This window comes from Phycodurus eques, chromosome 17 (genome assembly GCF_024500275.1).
Source record: "Phycodurus eques isolate BA_2022a chromosome 17, UOR_Pequ_1.1, whole genome shotgun sequence".
NCBI classification, from domain to species: Eukaryota; Metazoa; Chordata; class Actinopteri; order Syngnathiformes; family Syngnathidae; genus Phycodurus; species Phycodurus eques.
The window spans coordinates 14,579,778-14,592,399 of record NC_084541.1 but is presented as its reverse complement, the minus strand read 5'-3'; the positions used below and the strand labels follow the sequence as shown (position 1 = coordinate 14,592,399).

General features: G+C 42.5%; 2 protein-coding genes across 2 annotated transcripts in view; one reads left to right on the top strand and one right to left on the bottom strand.

Annotated features, from left to right (window-relative positions):
* The window catches only part of capn5b (calpain 5b), a 35,257-nt gene that overhangs the window by 18,348 nt on the left and 4,287 nt on the right, over nt 1-12,622 (top strand). The window contains exons 4-12 of the mRNA XM_061703076.1: nt 2,671-2,879; nt 3,705-3,897; nt 4,710-4,903; nt 7,788-7,865; nt 9,271-9,466; nt 10,008-10,130; nt 10,722-10,918; nt 12,018-12,139; nt 12,319-12,455. Of these exons, the coding sequence (XP_061559060.1) occupies nt 2,671-2,879; nt 3,705-3,897; nt 4,710-4,903; nt 7,788-7,865; nt 9,271-9,466; nt 10,008-10,130; nt 10,722-10,918; nt 12,018-12,139; nt 12,319-12,455 (1,449 nt within the window). The remainder of the gene's footprint in view (nt 1-2,670; nt 2,880-3,704; nt 3,898-4,709; nt 4,904-7,787; nt 7,866-9,270; nt 9,467-10,007; nt 10,131-10,721; nt 10,919-12,017; nt 12,140-12,318; nt 12,456-12,622) is intronic.
* Nucleotides 1,170-1,652, bottom strand: ompb (olfactory marker protein b). Its single transcript, XM_061703077.1, has one exon. It carries the CDS (start codon nt 1,650-1,652, stop codon nt 1,170-1,172), a length of 483 nt encoding a protein of 160 aa, XP_061559061.1.

Sequence of the window (12,622 nt, the reverse complement as noted above, 5' to 3'; positions counted from 1 at the left end):
AAGTTAATTACTGTAGTTGAAGCTACCAAGGTAGGGTTACTTAGTTACAGCATAGTTACAGTTGCTTAGTTACAGTTACTCAGTTACAAACTGTGGACGTAACTGTGTTCAAAATTAACCAAATGGAAGCCAGCACACACACCTGCTATCATTGCCTCTGATTAACCTAAAACATTTTTTAAAATATTATAGTAAGCTTTTACTGTAAGTATGGACCAGGTGGGATTTTTCTTTTCTGATTTGTTAGATGTGCTTGATTTTCAAAAGAGCTGGGCGAGGCTAAAAACCAATTTGCATTTTGTCATCATAAGTGGGGTATTCATCAGAGTCCAAGGTCACCTTACCGTGAGATGAAAGATCATTTTTTGGAATTGTTTTTCATTTGAGCAAAGTCATTCTGGTGCGCTGCACAACCCTGATGGTTAAGATAAAGCTACAGTACATTTACACTATGTTCCTGGTGGCCATGCCAGTGATAATTATTAAAAAATGATAATTATAAAAATAACGGGCATGACGACAAATACACAACAGTTGCGTCACGAGGGAATCTAATGACTAACCCTGTAGTTGTCAAACTTTTTACACCAAACGAGACAAAGGTTTTATTCTCGAAAAGTATATTTAACAAGTCAGCCACTGTAACACGCACATTTTGAACATTAACACTGCACTTACATATAAGAAAACAAAAAATGGTACTTAAATTATGAATCAATTCAAATATATTGCACAAATATAGGTTAAATAAAAATTGGACCTACATAAAAGTTTAAAACCAATAAGTCAAAGATTAAATGCAAATGTATTGTACTAAAACGTTAAATACAACTGAACTATACTTTGGCGGTGATTCCCCAAACCACACTTTGAGAATCACTGGTCTCATCAACGAGTCAGTAACTAGTATTTTAAATATTGAGTTACAGTTACTTAGTTAGAAAACTGGGACTGTGGTTGTGGTCAAAATTAACCAATCACATTCAAACTAATGTTAAATGGGAGTCAGCACACACCTGCCACCATTTAGTCTCTAAGCCCAAATCAAATTCAGGTGTTCTAGTCGGCTTTTCCTGACATTTTTTGTTTACTTTACTTTGCTTTAGTTACAGTTACTTGGTTACAAACTGGTGCTGTGTTCAAAATTCACGAAGGTTCCATAGAAGGTTTTAACTGTCCACCGTGAAGGTGATGGAGCAGTCCACCGTCTCCGGGCTGCATCCCTCCCCGAAGGCAAACAGGAAGTACATGACCTTCCTCACCTTGGCCAGCTCCGCAATGCGCTCGCCAAACTCGTGCGCGTCAGCCTCGTAGCACTTGGTCCCCCCCTCGTGGGCGTCGTCCGCCGCTCTCCAGAAGACCCCCGGGGGCTCCAGGAGCTGGCGGGCCATCAGGTGGGTGAGGTCGGGCGTCCACAGCTGCGACGTAGCTATGATGGTGAGGCAGCCCGACTGGGCCAGACGCACCGTCCAATGGGAGAAGCCCAGCGACTGCTTGGTGAAGTCCAGGCGGTACACGGCCTCGTTGGGCTGTAGAAGGCGCTCCCCGTCCTGACGTTTCTGGCCGCGCTGCTGCAGGGACTGCACACGCAGGCGCATCACCTCGGTCAGCTGGGGGTCCGGGCAGAAAAGCAGCTCCAGGGTATTCGCCATGACTGCTTAAATGGATTAGCGGCTGTATAACACTCTCCACTCCGGAGAGCTCTCGGTGTGTACGGGGGATGAAGAGGGGGGGGGGGGGGGGGGGGGCGCGTCTTAACTACCAGAGATGCCTGGCAACAAGATCTAATGACATTTGGGTTTTGTCCTCCGGGGAGGGACGCTGCTTGCCTTTGTTTGTTTAATCATTGGGATACGTGTCACGTACACGTAAATCCAACCTGGATAAGCCATTGTCAATAAGTCTTCAGGAAATGTTTAGTATTGTCCAAACTGTTGCCTGAGCCTTTACTTCAACAAAGGAGTTGGCTTGCCTCTGACAAGGGCGGTTGGGTTTAATTGCTGTTTGTAGCAATTACGTAGGGGGATGCAAACCTGGTCGACCTAGGGTGGAACAACCTGCTGGGTTTTTAGTTAGTTCGTTTGTTTTGTCTGGTTGGTTGCTAGGTTTGTTGGTCAGTTGGTTAGTTGTTTGTTCATTGATTAGTTGATAGGTTGGTTAATTACTGTAGCAAGCCAGTTACTTCATTAGGTAGTTCGTTAGTTATTTGATTCATCCATTCAGTTATTGTATCGTTGGATGCTAGTAATGCATTGGTTGGATATTTAGCTGATTATTTAGGGCCATATTCTACCATTTGTGCGTAAGTCTTTTTCTTTTTACACAGATGGACTTGCGCATCTTTCATCTACGCGCATTCTCCCATCCAGACTTCTGATACAACTACCTGCTTAACCTGGGAGTTTGTGCGCAACCACCACAAAGGGGGGAGTTCAGCAGTAAACTCTGTGAGGGAGGCGTTTTATTTATCTCCGGCCACTGTGTAATTGGGAGACGTCGTCACACAGACACACACACACACACACACACACACATATCCACAAAGCAGTTATTACCTTTCACCTTGTTCCAGCTGGATTTATGAGTGATGAGGCGAGGCGATAAAGCCTTGACATGATTCACGATCCGCATTTGTCTGTTTGGCTAACCGCCTGCCCGCTTCCTCCCCAGGTGATTCCCGACTGGAAGGAGCAGGAGTGGGACACGGAGAAGCCCGACTCGTACGCCGGCATCTTCCACTTCCGCTTCTGGCGCTTCGGCGAGTGGGTGGACGTAGTGATCGACGACCGGCTGCCCACCGTGGACCACCAGCTGGTCTACTGCCACTCCAATGACAGCAATGAGTTCTGGAGCGCGCTGGTGGAGAAGGCCTACGCCAAGTTAGTTTACTTAAAATAGTACATTCAATTCATCAATTACAAGTGGAAGAAAAGAAACATCTCTCACCAGTAGATGCCCACCATGGGAGAAAAAAAAAAAAAAAAAAAACTCAGTTCATAGATGCTTTTGTTCACACATGACCATTAAAGAGGTAACTACTGAGCCCCAGTCGAACTCTGTTGCTAAACAGAACAGCAGCACCAAAGCATGCAAGCAGTGTTTCAGATGGATTAAAGTGTGGATATCAAAATGTATGCCTTTGGAAAGATTTATTTCATTCATTGAATTTGTTAGTTTATTAGCTCATTCATTTATTTGTCATTTCATTAAATATTTAGGTCTTAAGTGTGTAAGTTATTACTAGTTAGTTCATTTGTTTGTTTGTGAATTAATTTGTTTGTAAATTAATTTGTTCATGCGATAATTTGTTTTCTCTTCAGTTTGTTTGCTAGTTAGTTTGGTCGTTCGTTAGTAAGTTGATCTGTTTCTTTCTGTGGGTATTTCCTGTTTATTTGGTTGTCAGTTTTTTATTTTTTTTTAATTGTTCATTTGTTCGTCAGTTAATGTTTGTTTGTTATTTGTTCACTGGTTAGTTTTTTCATTTGTTCTTTAGTTAATTAGTAAGCTTGTTGGTTAATTAATTAATTTGGTTATTCCTTATTTAGTTAGTTTTAAAAAAAAAATGTCATTTAGTTGTTAGTCCGTATTGTTAGTTTGCTCATTTGTTAGTTTTTGTCTAATTTGTTCGTTTGTCAGTCTTTAGTTAGTTAGTAAGCTAGCTAGCGAGAGACTAACGACCAGCACGACTTAATTTTTGTTGTCAGAGTGTACGGCTGCTACGAGGCTCTGGACGGCGGCAACACAGCAGACGCTCTGGTGGACTTCACGGGGGGGGTCTCGGAACCCGTGGACCTGCTGGAGGGTCAGATGGCAACGGACGAGGCGGCCCGCAATCAGCTGTTTGAACGAGTCCTCAAAGTGCACAACCGAGACGGCCTTATCAGCTGCTCCATTAGGGTAAGCGCTCAAAGAATAATTGTATTTTCTCTGCTTATTGTGACTTCGACAGCTCCCTGAAGAATTCCACCTTTTTTTGGAAACCTTTATTATTATCGTTGATTGCCAAACATGTCGATCACCCGCAACAGAGAATTCATGTTATTGTGATACAGACTGAACTTGGGGGTGAATTCTAAAACGATTTTGCTCTTTTATATGCATGAGTTTTCACGCCACGCTTTATTTTCCTGCAGCAAGCGTAACGAGAGCCGCATAGAAATGTACATTTTTCCATTGTTCTCATTACTTTTGTGCACACCGTTTCCTCATCTGTTCTGCGAATAAAAAAAAAAAAACTAAATTCCCCAATTATATCTGGATAATTTGTTCCAGGATGGACTCAAATGCACATCACCTATCATAGTCCTTTGTTTACAAAAACTTGATCAATATCGGGATGAACTCAAATCCACAAGACTGGTCCCAGAAGATCCAAAACAAGGTAAATTGTTCATAAAAAGTTGGTCTCTACCGATATGTATTCAAATGCATGACACCAGTCACAGATGAGCCAAAGCAAAGTAATTTGTTGACAGAAAGTAGGCCAAGACCAGGATGGGCTCTAATACACAAGACCATCCATCATCCATCCATCCATTTTCTTTACCGCTTCTCCTCACTCGGGTCGCGGGCTGCTGGAGGCACCCCTCACTAGTTAAAGGAGGGTACAGATCACTTATTCTGGACACCCATGTCCATGTCATTAAAATAGTTACTTTTTAAACTCCCATTTAAGACAACAACTGCTAATTTTTGGGCTGGTTTCCCAGGCAACCACGGTGGAGGACATGGAGGCGCGGCTGGACTGCGGCCTGGTGAAAGGCCACGCCTACGCCGTGACCGACGTCCGGAAAGTGCGGCTGGGTCACGGCTTGCTGGCGTTTTTCAAGTCGGAGAAGCTGCAGATGATCCGCATGAGGAACCCCTGGGGGGAGAAGGAGTGGAGCGGCCCTTGGAGCGACAGGTAATTGAAACTACACCGCCATACTTAACCTTTTTGAGCTGCCTAGTTCCTCAAAGGTTTTGTTTCGAATTTTTCCAAAATTTGCATAGTACCGACCGCACACTTATGTTTCCTCACCTGTGACTAGCAGCTAGGCTGTGCAAAGATCTGCCATTTTCAAGTCATGGGCGGGCGACACTGTCTGAAACATTTTGTCAAAACCAAAAGGTAAGCAGAGCTGCAGTGGGTTTTAATGGATGCACTGATCAGTAACAGTCTTAGCTTCTGAGAAGCGGTGAAGTTGCATGGTGAAGTTGTGACGGTGGTGGTGGGAATGTTTGGAATTTTATGAAGTGCCGCCTCCACGGGTGAAAATTGTCAGGTGCACAGATTAGCATTAGCTTCTGATAAGCCCCTCATCCTTGATTGCTCGGTGAAGTTGTCGACATGGTGATGGTGGGGGAGTGGGGGTGTATCTGTTTGTGTCCACTGCATGCGCCACATGCACAGATCTGCACTCTAATTGAAAAGTGTATGAAGTGCTGCCTCCACGAGTGAAAATGTCTTTAGGGGTGCTTGCTTTTTTTCCATACTTTAGGGCTGCACTTCCGCATGTGCAAGCCACATGCCTCGTTGAACCCCTTAGCTGCACTCCGGTCGTCCTGGTAATGAAAACCAGACTTACCACTGGTGACCAGTGGTTCCTTTTTCATGAGTCAGGAGAACCTCCTCACAACCGCTTTGAGAGGCTTAAAAATGGAGTGTAATTTGTGCTGTGAATCTTGATGATCTCTGGGCTGCGCATCCACAAGTAGAAGCTGCTCGCCTAGTCGCAGCACCCTAGCTCCGCCCTCCAAACTGATTAATACAAGCAAGACAATAAATATGGTGCATAAACTGTTCTAATAGTGGATCCTTGTGGTATTTTGACAAAAGTATGTCCAGGAACTGTTTTAAATTTTAAAAATGTATTTTATAATAAAGGTCCTTTAAAGCTTTTCCTGGCAAAAGAGGGGAACGTGCCTCAAATTTCCATCTGCGGTAAACAAAACATTGATAAATGGGCCTGCGCTTGATCCATCCATCCTAATCGTGTCGCTGTCGAGGTGGGTCTGAGCAGAAACATATCTCCAGCAGCACAAACAAGCCCATAATCGTTTTAAATGCGACCTTGTTTGGACTCGCTCCAGCTCCACCGAGTCCACTTATTCGATTTTCCAAAATGTCAAAAGCGCATCGCTCCCCCGAGTTAGACACCCCCATTGGCGATGTGCCGGTGCACAACAAAATCCGTCCGATCCATACGTAACCCACACAATACCGGGAAGCAAATGCTGTATAGACCATGATAAATGGAAAGGCAATCAAGCTAATAGGTCAGAACCACACGAGACCATGCACTCAGGCTTAAATGCCATTTTCCGCTTCGCGCCACTCCCAAAACAATCTGGATAAACTTCAGATGATTGAGCCTTGAAAGCAGTGGTGGGCAACCTTTAGGCTCGACATGCAACTCTAAGAAGGGACTGTTTTAAATAGGCCCAAAAAATGCTTATGGTGTATAATATTTACAGATACGAACGAGCACTGCATGGTGGCAGTGAGCTCAACTCAGCTAACAAATTATTATAATATCAAAAACAATGTAATTATTACATTTCTTTTCATACAAATGTTTAAAAAGCATGTTTCCCTTAAAGCATCCATCCATCCATTTTCTGAGCCGCTTCTCCTCAGTAGGGTCGTGGGCGTGCTGGAGCCCATCCCAGCTGTCATCAGGGCAGGAGGCGGGGTACACCCTGAACTGGTTGCCAGCCAATCGCAGGGCACATACAAACAAACAACCATTCGCACTCACATTCACACCTACGGGCAATTTAGAGTCTCCAATTCATGCATGTTTTTTAGATGTGGGAGGAAACCGGAGTGCCCGGAGAAAACCCACGCAGGCACGGGGAGAACATGCAAACTCCACACAGACGGGGCCGGGGATTGAACCCCGGTCCTCAGAACTGTGAGGCTGACGCTCTAACCAGTCGCCCACCGTGCCGCCTCCCTTAAAGCAACCCCTCAAAAATAGATTATTTTATTTGATTTTATTATATGATTTACAACCCCAATTCCATTGAAGTTGGGATGTTGTGTTAAACATAAATAAAAACAGAATACAATGATTTGCAAATCATGTTCGACCTATATTTAATTGAATACACTACAAAGACAAGATATTTAAGGTACAAACTGATAAACTTTATTGTTTTTAGCAAATAATCATTAACTTAGAATTTTAGTTGGGACACGTGGCAAAAAGTTGAGGAATGCTCATCAAACACCTGTTTGGAGGGTGGTCAGGGCCTCCTGAGAGCAGTCCTACCCTTTCCCCCCCGTTTGACGTGTATGTCTCCTTTAAAATAATATGACAAGTGATATTATTGTCTGTCCTCTGGAAACCACTTTTCCGTCCGGAGGAATGTCTCATTCCGGCTTTTATTTTTTGCATTTTGCCTCCGTCTCCAGTCTAGGGGAAAAACGAGTAATCCCTGAGACGTAAGTCGCTCCCTGGACAGTGTTCCATCTCTGAATTGGTAGTTACCAGCCTCTCGTGAAACAATAGAAGGCGCCTGGTAAAGCGGGATAATGGAGTCTGAATAATTGACGAGGTCTACAAACAAGAGTCTGATTAAAGAGAGTCTGCGCTCCTCTTTCTCAATCGCACTCTCACGGGATAATCTGTGTGTGCTTTGATGAAAAACCTGTTACTTAGGCGCTGTGAATCATCTGCAGGGAGCTTCCACGCAATTGCCCTTGATGCTTAGCGATGACAAACTCCCCCCGTTGGCGATGAAAACGTTCACGTGATGCAATGAGATGCAACCCGCTGTCTTTTTTTCTGTTGTTGTTGCAGTTCGGAGGAGTGGAACAAGGTGAGCAAGAGCGAGAGGGAGAAGCTCGGCGTCACCGTGCAGGACGACGGCGAGTTCTGGTGAGGAAAATAAACGCCAATGCCACTATTACTGCGGTGACGTGTGGTGAGGCACCGACCTCACAGTCAGGTTTACAAATTTATGAGCCAAACATGAGTGCCGTATTTGCCATTAAATTAGCAGTTTGACATGAAAAACCGGTAAATTGGTATTTTCTGAGCTGATATTTGAGGCAGATCTCTCAGCTCTGGTGTTGGTCTTCCTTTTTAATTAAATCCCGTTTCGATTGGTAGTCGAGTTTTTTTTAAGGTTCGATACGATTTAGTATCGTCCACTTTCATTGTCATATAGAGCAAAATTTTAAAATGCATGGCCAACAATTTTGTTATGCTACCATCTTCCTGGATCAAGTCTGCGCAGAAAGTGGACTAGTCCATTGCGTAAAAAAAGGGAGAGAGGAGCACTCAAAACGATTGTGATAGGTTAAGCATTCTAATGTGCTTTTAAGCACGTCAATTAAGACTAAAACAATAATAATTGCTTTAAATCAAAGAAAACTGAATGAATCATTTTTAATAAGATTTTTGCGGGTCCTTGGCTCTGCCTCCCCTTACCGCACGTCCCTGCAGCCACGGATGATAAGTCATTTAAAAAAAAAAAAAAAACTATGCAACTTGTGCTTTTATTTTTCTCAGTCCAAAGACTCACTTTTGAAAATGTTGGACTTTTTCAACACGAAGATGAAAGGCAAGCTGAAAAACATGTTTGCATGGTGTCTGGGGATTGCAGTGATATGCTGTGATTTTGTTAACAAGCGTCCATCCATCAAGTCATTTTTCTACCGTTTATCCTGTTCAGGCTCACACCCTGGACATTTCTACTCCCTAATGTAGTCTCTGTTACAATATCTTAATTTACTGTTGATGTAATTCATATTTTACAAAATTATCATCCAGTTGAAATCAAGTTTGGTTGAATTCAATCAAATGTCATTTCATTGTTTTCATTTGTTTGGTTTACCGTTGTACTTTGACTTACGAGCGACGTGACTTACGTGTTTTTTCGAGATACGAGACATTGCACTTCCAATTTTTTTTATCTCGAGTTGCGTGCAAAAATGGGAGTTAGTTGTTTATTGCCATTCCCCGTTGCAGTTCACTGTACAAGTAAACATAAACAAAAAGAATTACATCTTGTGCATTTAACCAAACCGCCTAACTTATAAAGTCCGCTACGTTAATGCTAACACACAATGCAGCTGACTCCATCTTATTACCGTATCTGATTGCTGGATGCCGTGTTTGCTGTGTAAAAGTCACGCACTGTATGCTTAAATCTGACACTGCAATTTTGCAGGATCCCTTTAACCAGCGTCCTTTTTCCTTTGCTCCTGATTTGTATTATCTCCTCTTCTTTTTTTTAACCCATCGAAGGTCTTCTGACTTCTCCTTGTGCGCTCTCCAGGATGACGTTCGACGACTTCTGCCAGTACTTCACTGACCTGATCCTGTGCCGACTCATCAACACGTCGTACCTGAGCATCCACAAGACGTGGGAGGAGGAGGTGATGCAGGGCTCCTGGGTCCACCGCCAGGACCCCCTGCGCAACCGCTCGGGCGGCTGCATCAATCACAAGGCCACCTTCCTCCAGAACCCTCAGGTACTCTTTCAGATCATATCATATCCATTTCATTCAATTTTGATTTTGTTTAATTATGATGTCGTGGCATGTCATTTTAATTTTATTAAGAATGTATTCAATTTATTTTTGGTGCAATTAAATTTCCTTATATTTGGATACATTTAATTTATTTGTTATTTGATTATTTAGACACTTATTAAATTGTTTGATGTAATTTACTTTGAATTGAATTAAATTCGATTTCTTTCTAATTATTTTAGAAGGCCAAATTTCCTCCAGAACCCTCAGGTGGGTGCACTGCCATGGTCACTAGAGCAGGGGCTACTTAACTATTATTTATTTATTTATTATTTATTTTTTTATTTTTTATTTTTTTTTACTACAGGGCCCAGGTTTTCCTGTGCCAAGTGGCCCGAGGCTCATTCAAATATGAAAAGCAGATTGATTTAATAGACGTAACTCAAGGTCAAAATGGGTTTGCTATGTTTAAGAATCACTTTACTTTATATGTTACTGCCTTCCTTCCTTCCTTCCTTCCTTCCTTCCTTCATTTCTCCAGTACGTGTTTGACGTGAAGAAGGTGGAGGACGAAGTGCTGATCTGCTTGCAGCAGAAGGAGAAGAGAGCCACGCCCAAAGAGGGGAAAGGGGAGAACCTTGCCATAGGTTTCGATATCCACCAGGTAAAAAACAACCAAGGAGTCAAAGAAAGATTAACATTTTAAAATTGCAAAAAGATGAGATCCACAAATTACAGACTGATCTGTTTTTTTTTAGCAAGGAGTGTTCATTTTCTCAACTGCGGATGGAAAGAGGCATCTATTAGGGGAGAGGTCTTTATTTGTTTAGTGTTGTATATCGCAATTAGTCAAGTGAAAGTAGAGTTTAAAACAAAATAAAAAAGGACTATTGTGGAGAAATGCAATAGTTAATGAGAAAAATAATAAGTTAGTGGAAACATAATGCAGATCAGTTTACATCATGTTTCATTGTCATCATTTCAATGTAATCAGGATCACATCTGGATTAAACTGCATACACAGCAACATTTTCATCAAAATCAAGATTGGACAGACATGATTTTTCTTTACACATAGAACCTCGTAATACACGTTTGTATTATGCATACTGTCCTCTTCTCCTGGATTTAACAGAAACATCCTTTGATGGATGGATCATTTAAAGAAAAATATTAAACGTTAAAAGACAAACACTGATGATACCGTGAGCCTCCTTGGCAGAGGTAACCTCCAACAATCGATTCGGTCCCTCAGGTGGAGGTGAACCGCAAATACCGCATGCACTCGGCCCAGCAGAAGGTGGCGGGCTCCATCTACATCAACTCGCGCTGCGTCTTCCTCAGGAAGGAGATGAAGGAGGGCCGCTACGTCATCATCCCCACCACCTTCGACCCGGGCCAGCAGGGAGACTTCCTGCTCCGCGTCTTCACCGACGTGCCTTCGGACTGCAAGTAAAGCCCGCGTGCTTCACTTTCACTATCAAATTAAAATGGAATAGGGAATCTAAGTTTTTAAACATTTCTAATTTTGTATATAATAAGAATTTAATTAAATCGAAATTAAAATTAATCCAATTGAATTGATTGAAAAAAAGGACAATATTGAAAAAAATGAATCAAATTACAGGACAATTTGAATCAATTATGTATGATTTAAATCAAATCAAATTAAAATACCTTTAATTCATTACAAAATGAATTAAAACAAAAATGTGAATTTATTTAAATTAAAAATGTAATCAAGCCTAATCTAATCAATTAAATTATTAAGTATATAAAATCGCATTTAAAAACAGTAAATAAATCATCAAACATCATTAAAATGAATTTAAATGAACATTAAATTAATTAAATTAAATTCATTGAAAAAAATAATCATGTTTAACAATACATTTAATTAATCAAAAAATGTTGATTAGATTCATAAAAACAATTATTCATTCATCTTCCGTTCCGCTAATCCTCATTAGGGTCGAGGGCTTTCCTGAGCCTATCCCAGCAATCTTCGGGCGAGAGGCGGGGTACACCCTGTACTGGTCGCCAGCCAATCGCCGGGCACGTAGAAACAAACAACCATTCGCACTCACATTCACACCTACGGGCAATTTAGAGTCTTCAATCAACCTAGCATGCATGTTTTTTTGGATGTGGGAGGAAACCGAAGTGCCCGGAGAAAACCCACACAGGCACGGGGAGAACTTTCAAACTCCACACAGGCGGGGCCGGGGATTGAACCCGCGTCCTCAGAACTTTGAGGCAGATGTGCTAACCAGTCGGTCACCGTGCCGCCTAAAAGCACTTATTAAATCAAATTTCATTCTAAATAATAAATCAATTGTAAAATAGGTTGACCCACTCGAAATGGAAATTAAGTGGTCATTCATTACCTTCAATAATAAAACAATGGTTTTGAAATCAAAACAACTTCAACAGGAAACATATTTCACAGTGGAAGTGTGGAATATGTTTCCTGTTGAAGTTGTATATATTAGCTAAGAGTGGCCTCTGCTGGCTGGATGTCACAATGACATGCACTCCCCGTTCGCTTCAGAGAGCTGACCCTGGACGAGCCTCCTCAGACGTGTTGGACGGGCATGTGCGGCTACCCTCAGCTCGTCACCCAGGTGCACGTTCTCAACGCCGAGGGTCTGCAGGGACAGGATTCCAATGGAGGTAGACTCACACACGTGCGGTAAAACATGCAGTAGTGACATAATTGAACAGTTGTTGCGACATTTTTTTTTTTGCTTCAATTCAATGGACATTGTGCCGCTCCTTTTGGTGTGCGCGCCTTGGCAACCTGGCCAAATGATATGGCTTTAGAATCTTTTCACTTCATCTTGTTTCCAAAGCGGTAGACCCGTACGTGATCATCACCTGCGAAGGCGAGAGGGTCCGCTCGCCGGTTCACAAGGACACCCGGTGCCCCAATTTTGACATCAAGGGTCTGTTCTACCGCAAAAAACCCAAAGAGGGAGTCCACATCGAGGTGAGGCCCGACCACCTGGGAACCTAATGTGTCGAACATTAACTGTCATGCAATTATGAAATCAAATCATGTCATGTAATGTAAAAAGGTCAAAACATAACACAAACTCATAAACCAGTCAATGTTTTGATTACGGGACAAGCAAAGGCCAGCTAGCCATGCAGCTG